This window comes from Nicotiana attenuata, unplaced genomic scaffold, assembly GCF_001879085.1.
Source record: "Nicotiana attenuata strain UT unplaced genomic scaffold, NIATTr2, whole genome shotgun sequence".
Classification (NCBI taxonomy): Eukaryota; Viridiplantae; Streptophyta; class Magnoliopsida; order Solanales; family Solanaceae; genus Nicotiana; species Nicotiana attenuata.
In genome coordinates, this window is record NW_017670355.1 from 119,205 (window position 1) to 135,817 (window position 16,613).

At 34.8% G+C, this 16,613-nt stretch overlaps 3 protein-coding genes across 3 annotated transcripts; 2 read left to right on the plus strand and 1 right to left on the minus strand.

Moving 5' to 3' along the window:
• The first annotated feature begins 1,729 nt into the window (after positions 1–1,729).
• On the plus strand, positions 1,730–7,245 carry LOC109238295 (chaperone protein dnaJ A6, chloroplastic-like). Its single transcript, XM_019404727.1, has 8 exons — positions 1,730–1,938; positions 2,664–2,778; positions 3,667–3,808; positions 3,943–4,000; positions 4,177–4,219; positions 5,769–5,817; positions 5,931–6,014; positions 6,099–7,245. Exons 2-8 carry the CDS (start codon positions 2,672–2,674, stop codon positions 6,948–6,950), a joined length of 1,335 nt encoding a protein of 444 aa, XP_019260272.1. The 5' UTR covers positions 1,730–1,938; positions 2,664–2,671; the 3' UTR covers positions 6,951–7,245.
• A 2,432-nt stretch (positions 7,246–9,677) lies between these two features.
• LOC109238283 (7-deoxyloganetin glucosyltransferase-like) lies at positions 9,678–12,713 on the plus strand. Its single transcript, XM_019404717.1, has 3 exons — positions 9,678–10,308; positions 11,171–11,879; positions 12,488–12,713. Exons 1-3 carry the CDS (start codon positions 9,792–9,794, stop codon positions 12,711–12,713), a joined length of 1,452 nt encoding a protein of 483 aa, XP_019260262.1. The 5' UTR covers positions 9,678–9,791.
• Positions 12,693–16,119, minus strand: LOC109238296 (nitronate monooxygenase). The gene is made up of 6 exons (XM_019404728.1): positions 15,905–16,119; positions 14,757–14,969; positions 14,115–14,210; positions 13,788–13,933; positions 13,424–13,643; positions 12,693–13,207 (listed from the first exon to the last, which is right to left on the minus strand). The coding sequence occupies exons 1-6, from the start codon at positions 16,037–16,039 to the stop codon at positions 13,016–13,018; spliced, it is 1,002 nt and encodes a 333-aa protein (XP_019260273.1). The 5' UTR covers positions 16,040–16,119; the 3' UTR covers positions 12,693–13,015.
• Positions 16,120–16,613: the final 494 nt, after the last annotated feature.

Genomic DNA, 16,613 nt, shown 5'->3' on the forward strand with positions numbered 1-16,613 from the left:
TTTTTTTTTTCATTTTTGTTTTTAGTTTTTACCATTCTTTTAAATTTAAGTATATCATATACATGAATCATATTGTAACTTTCCAAATTCTCTATTGACTTTTCTTGTTTTTTCTTTTTTCTTTGAATAATGTCTTGTAACTTTCCAAATCTTCTTCTTCTTCTTTTTCTACACTAAAGTAAATTTTATTTACGTCCTTCTTTGGATTATCAATTATCTTCTTACAAGTAATCATTTATAATTTCTTCTCTTATAGGCTATTAATTCCCGAATTTTTAAAACAGTTATCAAATCTAATTTGTGAAAATTACCTACAAATAGGTAATAAATTTATAATTGCATCGCATAATTTATATATTATTAAAAAAAGAAGAAAAAGCCTCCACACTAAGCGAAGTGGCAACCTCACAATAAGCCACTTGGCAATTTAGGACAAAGTTAGTTAGGTTAGGTAATAATTAATTTTTTTGAATTTAAATTATGCATTATTTGTTGTTAATAATTAGTTACTCTTTTTGAATTTGAATTTAAACATACTTAATTAAATTTTTTACGAAAACAATAAATTTTTATATATTTAAAATTATTTCTATTTTATTCTCAATGCCATCTTTCAAGTTTGACACTTAGAATCATCTTGTTACAGCTACCATAGCTATACAAAATTTCACCCGACGATATTCTTCTACCGATAAGGAATTCAACTATTATGCTGATAAAGATATTACTGCAGAGATTAAGGAAGGAGATGGGTCTTCTGGTATTCCTTTAGAAATGCAAGGCAAGTCTTCTACTAATATGGAGGCGTTGTGCGATAGAATTAGAGATAAAATTATTGAGAAATGTTATCATGTGTGAGCGACTTGCTTATTATTTCATGGTGGATTACCAATATATAGTAATTGGTGGAATATATTTCTAATTCATACTGAATGATGTATTTTGATTATTCAAATCATTATGTAAACAATAAGTAATTATACTAGATAATACTATATGATTTGGTATAACTATATATGTTTTATTGATTTAAATTTTTAATATGTATGTTTACTTTATATTTTATTTTTTAACTAAATAAAACAAAAATAATAAAAGTCTCTTACGATAAATATTAAAGTTTATTTTTCTCTTTAAAATAATTATAAGACTTTGGTACTATCTATTTTGGTAATTTGACACTTAAAAGTACTTTTAGAAAGATCGGCCAAACACAATTTATATATTACAAAAAGTACTTTTCAAACTAAGCAATTTTTGGCAGCTTGACCAAACGGACTCTTAATCCGAATGATACAAGTTAATGCAATACAGGTCGCACCATTACTTTGAGTTCAACTAGGCAAAAGGAGAGAAAACTGGCCTAATGAGATTTCTTCAATTATTAGTAAGGTAGTCAATTATTGCGTTTAGCTGCGCTAATTTCACATATAATCTTCCGATGAAAATCATAAAACTAAAATTTGTAAATACATAAATAATTTAATATTGCTTATATATAAAAATATATAGCAAAATAAATAATATTAAATTCGATTTAGAATTAGAATCATATATAAGCTGTGACATGTAAAAAATTATTATGTAAAATATTACTCCAGTAATCACGTTTCTAATTCATCTCAGATAATAATTTACGAAAATGGGCCAGATATTTATTAAATTGGTAAGGCAGACACAGAAGTTTAACATGTGCCCTTTTACAGCGAACCACTATTGAAGCCTAGTGGTATAACTGCAGATAGGTTGGTATTCTCGAAACCCCTTTTCCTCTCTCCTCTCTTCGGAGCCTCATCTTCCGCTCTTTCCAGAAGCATAACTTCTCAATTACTGCTCTCGAGTCTCAACCACCACACTATCGCCGCCGTCTTCGTTGCCGCAGCGGCCACTCGCTGCACGTATTTATCACAGAGCTCCGGCCAAATAGCTCAGTCACAGGTCCGCTACCTAGTTCAGTCTTTTGTAGGTTATTGTACTCTAATTGTATTGAGTAAAGCCGTAGATAAAGGAACACACTATGCGTATTCGCTTTCTTTTTGTATGGTTGACAATTGCTGTTCTGTTTACTACGCTCTGCTCTAACATACTGAATTTTATCCTATTTGCTTACTAGATTATGCGTTTAATTTTGTGTTTTTTTTTCCATTTAATTCTGTGTTAATACCTGTTCTTTAGGCGTCTTGTATTTGTTACTTAATAAATAAATATACCAATGTGGAAAGTGTTTATATCCAAACCATGGGGTATGATAAATGACATCTAATTTCTATTTTCCCACAAATAACCATGAATTGGTGCAGAGTAGTGTTTTACTTTAGTGGGTGGGGGTGAGATGGGGTGGGGGAGGGCTGCTCTTCTATATCAAATTGTTCTTTGCTTAGGTGATTACTATCTGTATTTACGTTATTCGTTAAACTGTGTAAGCAAATCGACTGTGCTAGTGTGACTGTGCGTAGCTATAGAATCTCAATCACTTCCACTTATTGTAAATTAAGGTGGATCTTTCCCCCTTTGCGGCTTTGCCCATCTTCTTGTGGATTAGCAGATTAAATCTGTCCTTTTTATTCTATATCAAGAAATTCAGAATGCTTTAAGTGCTGTACTTTAACTTGCAATGTGTTCCTCAATGAAACTTATTGGATGTATGCTTGATGTACTTGCAGTATATTGGATGGCAATCATACCTTGTGGAAGCACATGGGTCGCCCAGTGGGGAGTTCAGCCTCAGTTTCTGCCAAAATCTTATGTTATCAATAAATTAACAGCATCTCCATTTTGGTGCGTCATGCTTGGGCATTCTTGAATGCGAATCACTTATTTGTTGTATAAGAACTGTGCTTTCTTTCGAAATTTTATGGATTTTCTGGAAATGTTTCTACTTTAGCTGTGACAACTGATATTTGTTATTTTTTTGTGTATCTACCTGTTAAACCCCACACCCTTTTGTCGAATATTCTCCTTTCAACATTTTAAAACTCTCATAGGTTGTCAAGTCATTCTTGCGCTGATCTTTTTATAATGCCTGGTTAACATTACAGCTTATTCCCTAATATATTATTTTTGACATCTTCAAACTCTGAATGTGCCATGTTGTCAAGTCATTCATCCAAACTTTATTTGCTAAAAGTTCACGTAAGTGGTGGTGCAATTTAATTTGACAAGAGAGAATCTTTGTTGTCCTCTTCTGAATAGAGACATCGGGAACTAGTGATTTTTCTAAGTATGTCTCGAAATTTCAGGTAGGCTGTGAATTTGAAGGTGATTGTTCCCCCACTTACCTAATGAATTATGCATGAAAGACAAATGAAACATGGATCCAGCCCAATCCCATGGCTGATCCAAAAAGTAAGGGGAAGTATGTCGTTCATGTGTTCTCATTTGGAGGATGCCCCTCTGTAATTTGATCAGCCATGCTCGTTAGAACTTGACTTGTCTTTTTACGCACATAAGCGCGTACTTGCTATTTCGGCCTTTATGACATAAGAGAGATAATTGAACATTGATTTCTTACCTATTGTTAGGCGCAAGTTCAAATTCTTTTCCTAAATTGTACCTTTTCCTCTTAAGAAGTTAATGGATAATTGGCATGTTTTCTACCTCAAGAGATGACTCCCGTATCTACCTGGCATGTGTCCACGCTTATTGACCTTGTTATCGTCTATGCAGTTTCTCAAGCAAGATAAGGGCATTGGCATCCCCAAGTTCAACCCTTTTTTGTCAAGATTCCCTGCAAGCACTTTTCAGTTCAGTGTCAAGCAAGAATCGGTATCAACGAAGGGGGACCCGATTAGTTGTTAGAGCTGAAAAAGTAAGATGCTATGCAAAACCCATTCTTAGATTTTGATTTTGTGATCAGAATATGAGTTACATTTATGTGTGTGTGCGACTTAGTAAATAAATATGCATAGTAAAGCTGGTTCAATGTTGTTACATCTTTCACAGGATTACTATAATGTCCTTGGTGTATCTAAAAATGCTAGCAAGTCAGAAATAAAAAGTGGTGAGTACCACCTTCATTTACATGCTCAAACTATTTTCTGCTAATCACTTGTATCTTTGAATTGTGACTGTAATTTAGAACTATTTATAGGTTGCTCTTAGAACCAAGTAGTTGAAAAATGTACATTGTTGGCTGTCATGTTATGTTCCTAATTCTCCATTTTTTTCTTGTTTTAGCATATCGAAAGCTTGCAAGGAGTTATCATCCTGATGTGAACAAGTGAGTATAGTTCCTGGAATTCTGATGTGATGCCTTTTACTGTGGTCTTTTTGTTGAAAGATGGTATAAGTAGTACATATTTGGCCTTTTCTCTAGCTTTCACTTTACTTCTGTATATTGTTGAAGAGTCATGTTTACCTATTCAAGATCAGTTGATTGAATTCTTTCATAGATTTTGCTTATAGTTCCTGTAAATCTGAGATGTGATGCCTTCTACTGTGGTCTTGTTGTTGAAAGATGATATGGAGTAGTACATACTTAGCTTTTTCTCTAGCTTTAAATTTTTCTTCTGTATCTTGTCGAAGGATCACGTTTACCTGCTCAAGATCAGATGATTGACCTCTTTACAACTTTGTTTTTTTCTTTCTTTGGTGCGGAAAATAATAGTAGAAAGTGAAGGTTCAGAGATTAAGGTATAGTATGGGGGAAGATGGACTTCATTCAGATTTTCTTAGGTTGGTTATTTTGGAGTGGACATGTGAAATTTACCGTTAAATAGCAGATCTTGTCTAGAGAGAAAATCCAGGTTGTGTTTTTATCTTTGAGAGGGTAAATACTGAAAATGCTGCAATTTGCTGCTGCGAGGTATTGCCATTGTATTTGTCTCATCTTTTTTTGAAAAGCCACATTATTGTGTCCTTACACTATTGTTTGTCACTATACATGAAAAGCCACTAATTGTTTTTTACTAGCATGCTTTTTACCAATTTACCTATATGGATTTTCCTCTTCCGTTGTGTACTATCTTTAGCTAAGTCTGCATTGATTCCCAAGGATTTGTAGGTCTTTTGACCTAGCTAAGTCTGCGGTGATTCCAAGGATTTGTAGGTCGACCTACAAATCCTTGGAATCAATACAGACTTAGTTATAGATAAAGCACAATGGAAGAGGAAAATCTATATAGGTGATACCTACTAGTTGGGAATAGGTTTTAGACATGGTAGAGAACTTCTATTATTACTGTTGATGTTATTATTATCATTATTATTATTTTTATATATATTATCTTTTTTTACTTGCACTTTATTTTAGTTTGGTGATGATGATGATATGAGTTGAGCTTTAATGAAAGGAATGAAGATTCATATCGCTGACCCCAACTTGTTTGGGACTGAGGCGTGGTTGTTGTTGTTGTATATATTGCAATATGTTTGAAATACACGGAAATTAGCAGAACATATTCATATGATTCCAACCATGAAATCTAAGGGTTATTTTTTCGATTAGTAAAAAGAAAGGCGGGACTGCAATAACAATTGAAGTATTTGGTCATTGATCACTGTAACTGACCAAAGAAATGACATTGCTATGGAGCATTTTACTGGAAAGGTCACACCAGCTACTAGTGAAATGTATCTTCTGAAAAAAACATATAAGTGAGATGTTCAAGATTGCTATTAAGTGTTATTAGTTGTAACTTACAAGCTTTAGTTTCCTATTGACATGTGTAAGTATATATTCATATGAAGGTGCACAGTCATTGTTAATGTAGTATTTATCTCTACAGTAAGTAAGATCCTTATGTGCATTCATGTTCATCGTGTTGTAGAGAAGCTGGAGCTGAACAGAAATTTAAGGAGATCAGCAATGCTTATGAGGTAGTTTTCTTTCTCTTGGTGCCTTATGTGCTTTTAATAGGTAACTGAAAAGTGATGACCATGATGGAAGAATATTGCAATCACTTCTTATGGCATATATTATTTTGCGATAGGTTTTGTCCGATGACGAGAAACGTTCCATATATGACAAATACGGGGAGGCTGGCCTTAAAGGAGCTGGCATGGGTGGCATGGGGGTGAGAATTTCTTACTTCTTGAGAAAATTTAGCAATAGTGTTATATTGCCCATGTAATCTTGACGTATTGTTCCTTATTCATAGGATTTTAGCAATGCCTTTGATTTGTTCGAGTCTTTGTTCGACGGCTTTGGTGGTATGGGTGGCATGGGTATGGGAGGCAGAGGTTCACGGAACCGGGCCACCGAAGGTGAAGACCAGGGCTATAATCTGGTGTTGAATTTCAAAGACGCTGTATTTGGTGTTGAGAAGGAGATCGAAATAAGCAGGCTTGAAACTTGTGGCACCTGTGATGGATCAGGTGCAAAACCTGGGACTAAACCATCGACATGTAATACTTGTGGTGGACAAGGGCAGGTTGTTTCGTCAGCAAGAACCCCACTGGGTGTTTTCCAGCAGGTGACAACATGCTCTGCTTGTGGAGGGACTGGAGAAATCTCTACTCCTTGCAGCACCTGCAATGGTGATGGCCGAGTGAGGAAGTCAAAGCGCATTAGTTTGAAAGTTCCACCTGGTGTAGATTCAGGTAGCCGTTTAAGGGTTCGTTCAGAAGGTAATGCAGGAAGGAGAGGTGGACCCCCTGGAGATCTTTTTGTCATGATTGAAGTTCTCCCAGATCCTGTACTAAAACGGGACGACACCAATATTCTTTACAATTGCAAAGTTTCTTACATCGATGCGATTCTGGGTACAACTATGAAGGTTCCTACAGTAGATGGGATGGTTGATCTAAAAATTCCATCAGGTACTCAGCCAGGGACGACATTGGTGATGGCCAAAAAAGGGGTGCCATACCTCAGCAAACCGAATATGAGGGGTGATCAATTGGTGAGAGTGCAAGTAGAGATTCCAAAACGGTTGAGCAGTGAAGAGAGAAAGCTCATAGAAGAACTTGCCAATCTAAACAAGGGTAAAACTCCCAACAGTGTGAGATAGCTCGTAGCTGAAGCAACTACTGAGTTGTTTTCACTTTTAATACTCTTCCAAAATATTCTTGTGCTTTGGGTTTAAGATACTTCTGCTGTTTGCTCTACATACATGCACCGACGATATTAGCTTTGGTTCCTCAATGATTCTATGTAGCATAGTTGTAGTCATAGGCAATTTTGAGGGTTGATTATGTATAATGTACAATTTCAACACCCAGCGAAATGCTGGGAAAGAACAAGAGGGACAAATAATGATGTTCCAATATTCATTCTAGATTTAACCATTTGCTTCTCCATCAAAACTGATTTGAGGTTGAATTGCAATTCGTCTTTTGCATTCACTACTTCCCAATTTCTGCATATTACCTTCAAACTTCTCCCCAACTCCAACCCCATGTGGCGGTACTCTATCAGCTTGTTTTTATATTGTTCCACTTTTCCTTTCCAGTACCACCTACTACTATATTGTGAGAATTATCAACAGTAAACTACTTGGAATTAGTTACAAGTGCAACGATGTATGACGAAGAATCCCACATATGGGCAAGAATTGGATCTGAATATCGTGATTTTCAGATCTCAACCTCATCATCGAAGGCAAAAGCCTCGTGGTAACTAAGAAGATAGCCATTTATTAGAATAAAAAGAATTAAGGTATACTAGGGGAAAAATGGAAGAGATAGCAAAAGGAAAAGGTGAAGCCTTTTTAAGCAAAAAGAAAAAGGCAATGGGGTGAGAGAGGCTCGAACTCTCGACCTCAGGATTACTCAGAAGCTATGAGACCTACGCGCTAGCCAACTGCGCCACCACCCCTGTTGGTGGACTATCTACATGAAACGTTTTTACAAGATATCCAGATGTTCTTTTCCCTTTTTTTGGAGATTCAACAATTCAGGGTAAGTGGAACAAGCCACGGTTTTTAAAAGGCAAAGATTGTTGGAGACAAATAACATAGAATCTTCAACATCTTCGATTATTTAAATATAGAGCAAGTAAAGATGATGGTGTATCGCTCACGTGCAAAAGACAGTAGCCAGGTCTTGAATGGATCATCCGGTTCCCCAGCTAATGGGACGAAATCAGAAATAGTACAACTGATAATTAAAAAATAGTCACAGTTTCAAAAGTAATCGAAATTTAGTCATTTTTTTTATGTAAAGATAAAATCTGAACAAAAGCAACCTTAAAAATCCGAAAAAATTCCAACATAATATGCTGGAGTTCGAATTTTTTATATGAGCTCCATAATCCAGCATATTATACTGGAACTTTCCATGTGCCGGAGTTCCAACATAAAATGCTGAAATTTTATATGCATGTGCCCCATAACCCAGCATATTATGCTGAAACTTTCTGTGTTTCAGCAAAATAGTGGTTATTTTTCAATGACTTTGCAAACACTGATTATTTTTCAATTACCAGCCCCAAAATTGGCTAGCTCGTGCTAATTTTACCCAATAATTTAATTAACCAAATTATAATACGGAAGATGATTGTTCTGGATTTTTGGCTCTGTTTGGTTTGGCCTAATGCATCATCACATAAGGTATCTGTTGAAAATATTACCAGAAAGAAAAATCATATTTTTGAGCCATTTTCCGGAACATTCATTTAGAAATTTGATAGCATATTATAATTGTAGATGTAGGAGCAAAAGTGTGACAAAATGTCAGGTGATATCAGTGAGAGGAAATACTTCTAGTTGATAAGGTTCAACACAAAATGGCTGGATATAAATATAGTTCAGCTAGTTATAATTATTTCAAAAATAGTTCTCTTACGTCTGGTTTTGTCTACTCTCTTGGTTTCTTTCACTTGTTCTAATTGTTCACGATAGTCGATAAACCCGCGTCTGTTAGTCAAGGGTGGCACAATGGAGTAGAAGGGCTAAAGCTAAATAATTTTTTTTATGCATATTTAATTTTTTTTATTCTTCTAGCTCTTATTTTAAAAACAACAAACCCAGTATATTTGGAAAATACTAATTATTTTTTACAACAAACTCTTCTAATATTTTCTTCCTAGTTGATAATATAGTCAATCTATTTAAATTTTCTTAAGATATAACTTCATTTTCGAAAAACATATTTCAGCTAAAGGAACTACCAATAGTCTAAATCTTTCTATGAGCAATTAGATATGCGAAAAACAATCAAGTTTATTTATTTGAATTGAGTATATTAACTATAGAGTAATATCTTCTACTTATACAATTCTTTCTAGTACTTCTATTTCAAGAAAAATTCGAAAATATTAATATGGGGCTAATAAGGTCAAAGTGTGTGCGGAAATCATCGTAAAAGTTAAAATTAATTCAAATTCGAGTAAATAAGAGGACTGAAATAAGTAGTAGTTTTGACTTCATCCGTTATAGTTCAACCAAATATTTTCGAAGTTGATAGTAAATCGTTCATCAAAAAGATTTACTAAATTAGTAATAAGTAATACTCCAATTATTACCATATATACATAGTATATACTATGAGTAAAATTTGATGCCTCTGCCTCATATAATTTGAGGCCTAAAGTAATGGCTTTAGCTGCCTTGGGGTTGAGCCGCCCTGCTATTAGCGCGAGGAAAATCATTTTATAGGTAAATGTTTTCGATGATATATTTTCGTGTATTTAGTTAATTAGAAATTGAAAATATTTTTCTATCGAAAGATGAAAAAAGCAAAAGTCATTTTTCTACGACTATCTTAATTTTATTTCGTATTACTTGTTCCAAAAAAAAAAAAAAAAAAAAAAAAACAGTACAAACAGAAACACTGACCTATATAAAATCTAGATAGTTATTCAGCCAGGAAAAGTAGAAAGCCACAAATTTCATTACTAGAAACAGAGAAAAATGAGTTCTCTTAGAGGAAAAAAAGCTCAAAAACCCCATGCTGTGTGCATACCATTTCCATCACAAGGCCACATAAATCCTATGCTAAAAATTTCCATACTTCTTCACTCCAAAGGATTTCACATAACATTTGTCAACTCTGAATATAATCACAAGAGATTGCTCAAATCAAGAGGCCCTTCTTCTCTTAAAGGTTTTCAAGATTTTGTCTTTGAAACAATCCCAGATGGACTTCCTCCAATTGATGCTGATACTACTCAACATATTCCTTCTCTTTGTTTCTCTACAAAGGAAAATTGTTTAGCTCCATTTAAAGAGCTTTTAATCAAGATTAACTCATCTAATGATGTTCCTCCTGTCACTTGCATAATTTTTGATGGAATTATGACATTTGCTGTTTTGGCTGCTCAAGAAATTGGTGTTCCTAGTGTTTGCTTCAGAACTACAAATGCTTGCAGTTTTATGTGCAATAAACACTTGCCTCTTCTCATTGAAAAAGGAATTCTCCCTCTGAAAGGTTAGAAATCTTGAAATTTTGAATCTTTATCTTCTTGTCATTATGTGTAACCGTAAAAGGTCGTTTGGTTGGAAAGAAGTTATCCCTGGCCTAATTATCCCGGAATTAGTTATCCTGGATTAGTTATTCCACCTTTTCATGGGGATAAAAAAAACACTACAATTTCGGAATAACTAATTCCGGCATTGATTCTACCGTAATTTTCTACTAACCAAACATGGGATTTTAGTCCCGGAATTAAATATTCCTTATCTCATACCAAACGAGCCCTAAGTTCCTTGCACGACAGTGTACAACTTTTTTAAGCCATATTGTTAAAATTTAAATTGATCTATAATATTATGTAACTACTTATATTAAGTCTAATATTCGTCACCAAGGGTGGATTTACTGCCTGAAATATGAGGCGTTGAACTCATGATGTCTCCGTCAAATTAGGTATTTTATGTACATATTTTGTATAATTAATCTAATATAGTTGTTGCACTTGGTTGAATGCTATATTATTTATTTAGAAGAACATGGATCAATTCCTGCTTAATATTTTTTTCTTTAGTGGTACATCCATTTTTAAAAATCCTAAATCTGTCTCTATTCGTTACAGTAGTTCTTTAATTGAAGTAAAGCCAAAATTTCCATGTAGGTAGCTTATCACTTTTTGTTAATTATTGTCATCTTATTAATTTAGTCCAATAATCAAAGCAACGACTTTTAAAATTATCACATTAAGCGCGAGATAACCACAAAAAAAAAAAAAAAAAAGAATCCTTTTGTAGAAATAAGTTGTCCAATTTCATCTTCTTGTAATATGCATAAATTATTGAAGTATTTATGTAATTCTTTTTTCCTTGTTATTATGCAGATGCAAGTGATATAACAAATGGGTATTTGGACACGGTTATAGATTGTATACCAAGTATGAAAAATCTTCGCCTAAGGGAATTTCCAAGCCAAATCAGAACCACAGATATAAATGACAAATTGCTGAATTTCATAATGGGAGAAACTGAAGGAGCTTCAAAAGCATCAGCTATTATTTTTCACACTTTTGATTCACTCGAATTTAATGTCTTAAGAGATTTATCCTTAATTTGTCCTCCACTTTATACAATTGGACCTCTTCATTTGCTCACTGATCAACTTCCAGAAAATAGTCTAAAATTCCTTAGAGCCAATTTATGGAAAGAAGATGAGGATTGTATCCAGTGGTTAAATTCAAAGGAGGAAAAATCAGTGGTTTATGTAAATTTTGGTAGCATAACAGTATTGACAAAAAACCAACTTATGGAATTTGCATGGGGACTTGCTAATAGTAAGAAAAACTTTTTCTGGGTAATTAGATCTGATGCAGTTGTTGGTGATGATTCTGCTATATTACCAAATGATTTTGTTGAAGAAACTAAAGAAAGAGGGCTAATTTCAAGATGGTGTTGTCAAGAACAAGTGTTGAAACATTCATCAATTGGTGCATTTTTGACTCATTGTGGATGGAATTCAGTGATGGAAAGTATAGGAATTGGTGTTCCTATGATTTGTTGGCCATTTTTTGCTGATCAGCACATAAACTGCAGGTATTCATTTTTTGTTTGTTTTTTTATTTGTTTCAAAAGATAATACTTCCTATGTTTTATTTTATGTGACACGCCTTTATTTAGCGTGTCCTAAAAGTTATATAACTTAATTATATAATTAGAAAAAATTAAACTTTGAACATTTTTTTTTTATCCTTAATGACATGATTTTATAGTGGGGAGCCTTGGAGTAATAGTAAAGTTGTCTCTATGTGACCTATAGGTCACTGGTTCGAGCTGCGGAAGCAGCCACTAATGCTTGCATTAGAGTAGGCTGTCTACATCACATCTTTTGGGGTGCGGCCCTTCCCCGGACCCTGCGTGAACGCGAGATGCCTTGTGCACCGGATTGCCCTTTTAATGACATGAGTTTATAGCTACAACAATATCAATGGCATGTTTTAAACAATAAATTTCAATAGTTTTTCTTTCATGTCGTCACATAAATTGGGAGGGAGGAGTATTATGTATATTGTATATGCATCATATTACACATATAGGGACTTTTCTAGTAGTTTCTGTCCCTTGTTGGTCTAGTACCACTTAATAACAAAATTAAGAAAGGAGGAAGAATTCAAAATAAAAGATTTCATCATTTTCATGTACAGGTATGTATGCTGTGAATGGGGTGTTGGCTTGGAAATTGGCAAGAATGTGAACAGAAATGAAGTGGAGAACATTGTGAGGGAAGTTATGGATGGAGAAAAAGGTAAGAAGGTGAAGAAGAAGGCGAGTGATTGGAAAAAATTGGCAACTGGATTAGTGGGTTCATCAACCTTGAATTTAGATAAATTAGTGAAGGATGTACTTCTGTCCAAGAATTCAGTTCATTAGTAGATATATTGCTTAACTCAAAAATGAACAAGAAAAAGGTCAAACCTAAAAGTATGAGGATACAAGCAAGTATCAAGTAAACAAACAGCAAACTGGAGGGGTAGTACAACACATCATCTTATTTCCACCTCTATAACTCCAATCTTTATTCATGTACAATTTTCTTTTTCATGTTTTTCCTTTCTGAACTTCATGTGAATGCATTCTTGGCACATAATGTGCGATCAATTCAACTTATGGTTTACAAACCAGGACATAGGCAAGAAAATGAATATAGTACCTAGTTGTTTGGTCCTGCTGACTTAATTCATGGGCGCAAATTGTTGATCAATCAGTCGTTGAGCCCCTTCAACTATCCTCATTATCACTTCACCTGCAGGTAGAATTTCCTTTATAAGACCAATGCTCTGACCAGCATACATCGCCATGCTTTCGATATCTCCAGTAGTTGAGGCATTTGGAACTGTACCAGCAAAACGACGAACCTCTCTTTCCTGTTCAAGAAAGAATAAGAAACTAACTACATTCTTAAGAACAAGGTATAGATACAAGAAATCCACTCATAAAATAAATGCAAATGGAGAACTAGTAAGTTAATAACATTCTAATTCTTTGTACTTAAAAGGTAAGAAGGCTGATCACAGAGTGGAGATTGACATGACAGAACATTTTCAAGTTTTTTATTAGGAAGAATATAGCAGGATATTCACCCTGCCGTGTATGATTGTGCGGCCAATGACAGGTTGATTTGTCTCATTCTCATGACTTGGGAGCGCTTTCCATTCCTTGAAGAACGGGGTTGCCAGAACGCGATGTGGTGCCCCTGGCCATCTTGCGCGACCAAATAAGTCTGTGTATTCTGTTTGCTCAAATTCAATGAGCTTCCTCTTGTATGTTGGGTGCGCATAGCTTTCCTCTGTTGCGAGAAACCTGAAAAGGTATAAGAAGTTTAAAAGGGAGACCTACTTCTAAAGAGCAGTAGATCAGCCTGAACAACAGGATATAGATCAAACTGGAAGCTGGTACTGATGACAGATTAAACACCTTAAAATGTTCGAAGTTAACGTTCAATACCTAGTGCCTAATGACACACCCTGTGCGCCAAGGGCCAGTGCAGCAACATAACCACGCTCATCGACAATTCCTCCAGCAGCAATTACTGCAATGTCATCACCACGAACAAGATCGACAACTCTAGGCAATAAGGTAATTAAACCATCCTAAAAGGAATTCAGCCAAGTAGGTGATATATTAGTATTCAATAGTAATCTTACATATAATGTAATAAAAGGTGAAATCTGCACAAGCACGAAGGTGGGGGTTTTAAATGAAAAATTCAGAACTAGTATCATTATCTTGATAAAAAACTAATGCATCTCATGAATGTCATCACCATTATACCTGGCCAGCAACATGGCCTCCTGCTTCCCTACCTTGGACAATAATTGCATCTACACCAGCTTCTGCAGCTTTCTTTGCTTCTTCATAGCTCCCAATCTTTAAAAAAAACACGAAAATAGTTTTATAAGCTACATTTCAGAAAACAATAGATTAGGGTAAACTTCTATTCTTTTACACATGCACCGACTCTAAATCTAAAGCAACAAGTAGTCTAGTATAGGCTACTTAAATAAAACTAAGATGGATATAATTGATTTGAACTTCTTGTACTTGCGTCGCACATCAAGTCATCTCTTAGAATTTGTGTATTGTTTTGGTGAAGAGTTACCTTCATTCTGAGGTACATTTAACTAGAGCAAGCAGAGTAAAAGTTTCGGAGCAGTATAGAGAAGTTTAAAGCTAATCCCAACTCTTATCCAACAACAACATACCCGGAGCGGTCCCACAAGTGGGGTCTGGGGAGGATAATGTGTACGCAGACCTTACCACTACCTTGTGAAATTCCAACTCTTATCCGGTTAAAGAAAATCCACACAAGGATCGATCATTTTGTAGTGCCACTAATGGTAAAGAATTCATCAAGTTTTGTGATTCCAACAACAAAGTGTTGAAAGTTAAAAAAGATTTGTGTTTACAACTTACTTGGGGTACAACCTCGACCCCAGCATTATGAGCTTCAAGAACCAACTCTTTTGAGCATTCACCCCAATAAAGCTGTAATACTGCAACCTTCTCATCCAATATAGCCTTTAAATTTTCCTTGTGAGGAAATGCAAGAACTACACCTATCCCAAATGGTTTGCTAGTCAAGGTTCTTGTTTTCCTTATGAGCTCCCTCACATAATCAGGATCTTCCTGTCACACAAAAGTACAATGTTACATTCCTCTTGGACTTGTGTCTAATCAAAGACTCATCAAAACAAAAGACAGCCAATAACTGAACCAGGTATATAATTGCAAGTCAACTGTCACTTTGACCTGTAAAATGAGTTCACCCTACAACTTCTGTTGCTTATATTTTCCTTTTTTCTTTAATCCGGGGATTGGTTATAGAGATTAAAATTAAGCATTCCACTATTATACACTTACAATTTATAACATCAAGAGGAATTTAACTAGTTAAAGCATAAAACAACCTGAGGTTTTGATGAATAGTAGTAATGAATCTGATATTTAAAAGGTATTCAGTAGTCTGTTTCTGATAGGATACATATAGGAGTTTAACTTCTATACATTAAAAGAGGGCAGCCCAGTGCACTAAGCTCCCGCTATGCGCGGGTCCAAGGAAGGGCCGGGCCATAAGGCTCTATTACATAGATTGACAACATAAAATAAAATATGTACACTATAGGGTCCCCTAAAAACTAAGTATATAAATAATGGATTAGTAACTTGAAAAATAAGGTAAATTAACAGGTATAATATAAAATAAATTACATTAATAATGTAAATGTTCCTTTACCCGACCAACAGATTAAGTTCCCGTTTGGCCATAGATTTTGGCAATTTTTTTTCAAATCTTTTATGAAAACATTATTTGTTCATAGATTAATGATCTATTTTTGAAAAATTTCTGAAATTATTTTTCAAGTTCCCAAAATCTAGTTTAGGATAGTTTTTGGGTGAAACTTGTTCTCCCGCTCACAAAACTTCAAATTTTTTTCAAATAAAATGCATGTCCAAACATAATTTCAACTTCCAAAATTTATTTTTCAAAACTACTTCAAAAATTATTTTTTCAAGTTTCAACTAAATCTAGCTAAATCCGAAGGAAGTGTAGGAGACATCACCCAATCAGGAGCTCTAAGAAGACCAAGAGCACCAGCATTAGCAACAGCAGCAACAAGCTCTGGACCTGATATATCTGGTCCTAAGGGTGCTTGCACTATACCATACTCAAATCCCAATATCCCTCTCCAACCCATAACTCTCTTTCTTCAGATAGATCCGTAACTTCTAACTTATGCGGTGAAGTGATGTTTCTGAGCCAAACTTGGACATTTTTATATATTGTCACAGATGGCTGCAGTCTTATCTAAATTTTTAAATACGTAAGCCACTACGTCTAAAACAACTACTAGTATATAAATAATGAAGACAAGGAAAGGACGAGTGTCAACATACTGGAAAATGTATGAGGTTGGTTATTGACGGGCTTCTATAGCTTTTACGATTAATAGAATTAAGCTGAGAAATTGCTCGGAAGTTGATTACACTAGCAAATCAAGTGAATTAGTATGTGTCTCTATACCACTGATGCGAAAAGCAAGCTTTTCTCAACTCACTTTTTGCAATTCAATTTGAACTCTGATTTCCTACTAATTTTTAGTAGTCAAATTGAACTTTGCTTTCCACGTTTTCCTTTTCTTTCGATATGACAGTGAAATTTAACAAGATGACTTATGTATTGGTCTAAATTTGGTGACCGGGTAACGGCAGATAAACAAGATCGACGATGAGGACGACCACGAGGCAATAGTGGGAGGCCGTGCTCACGAA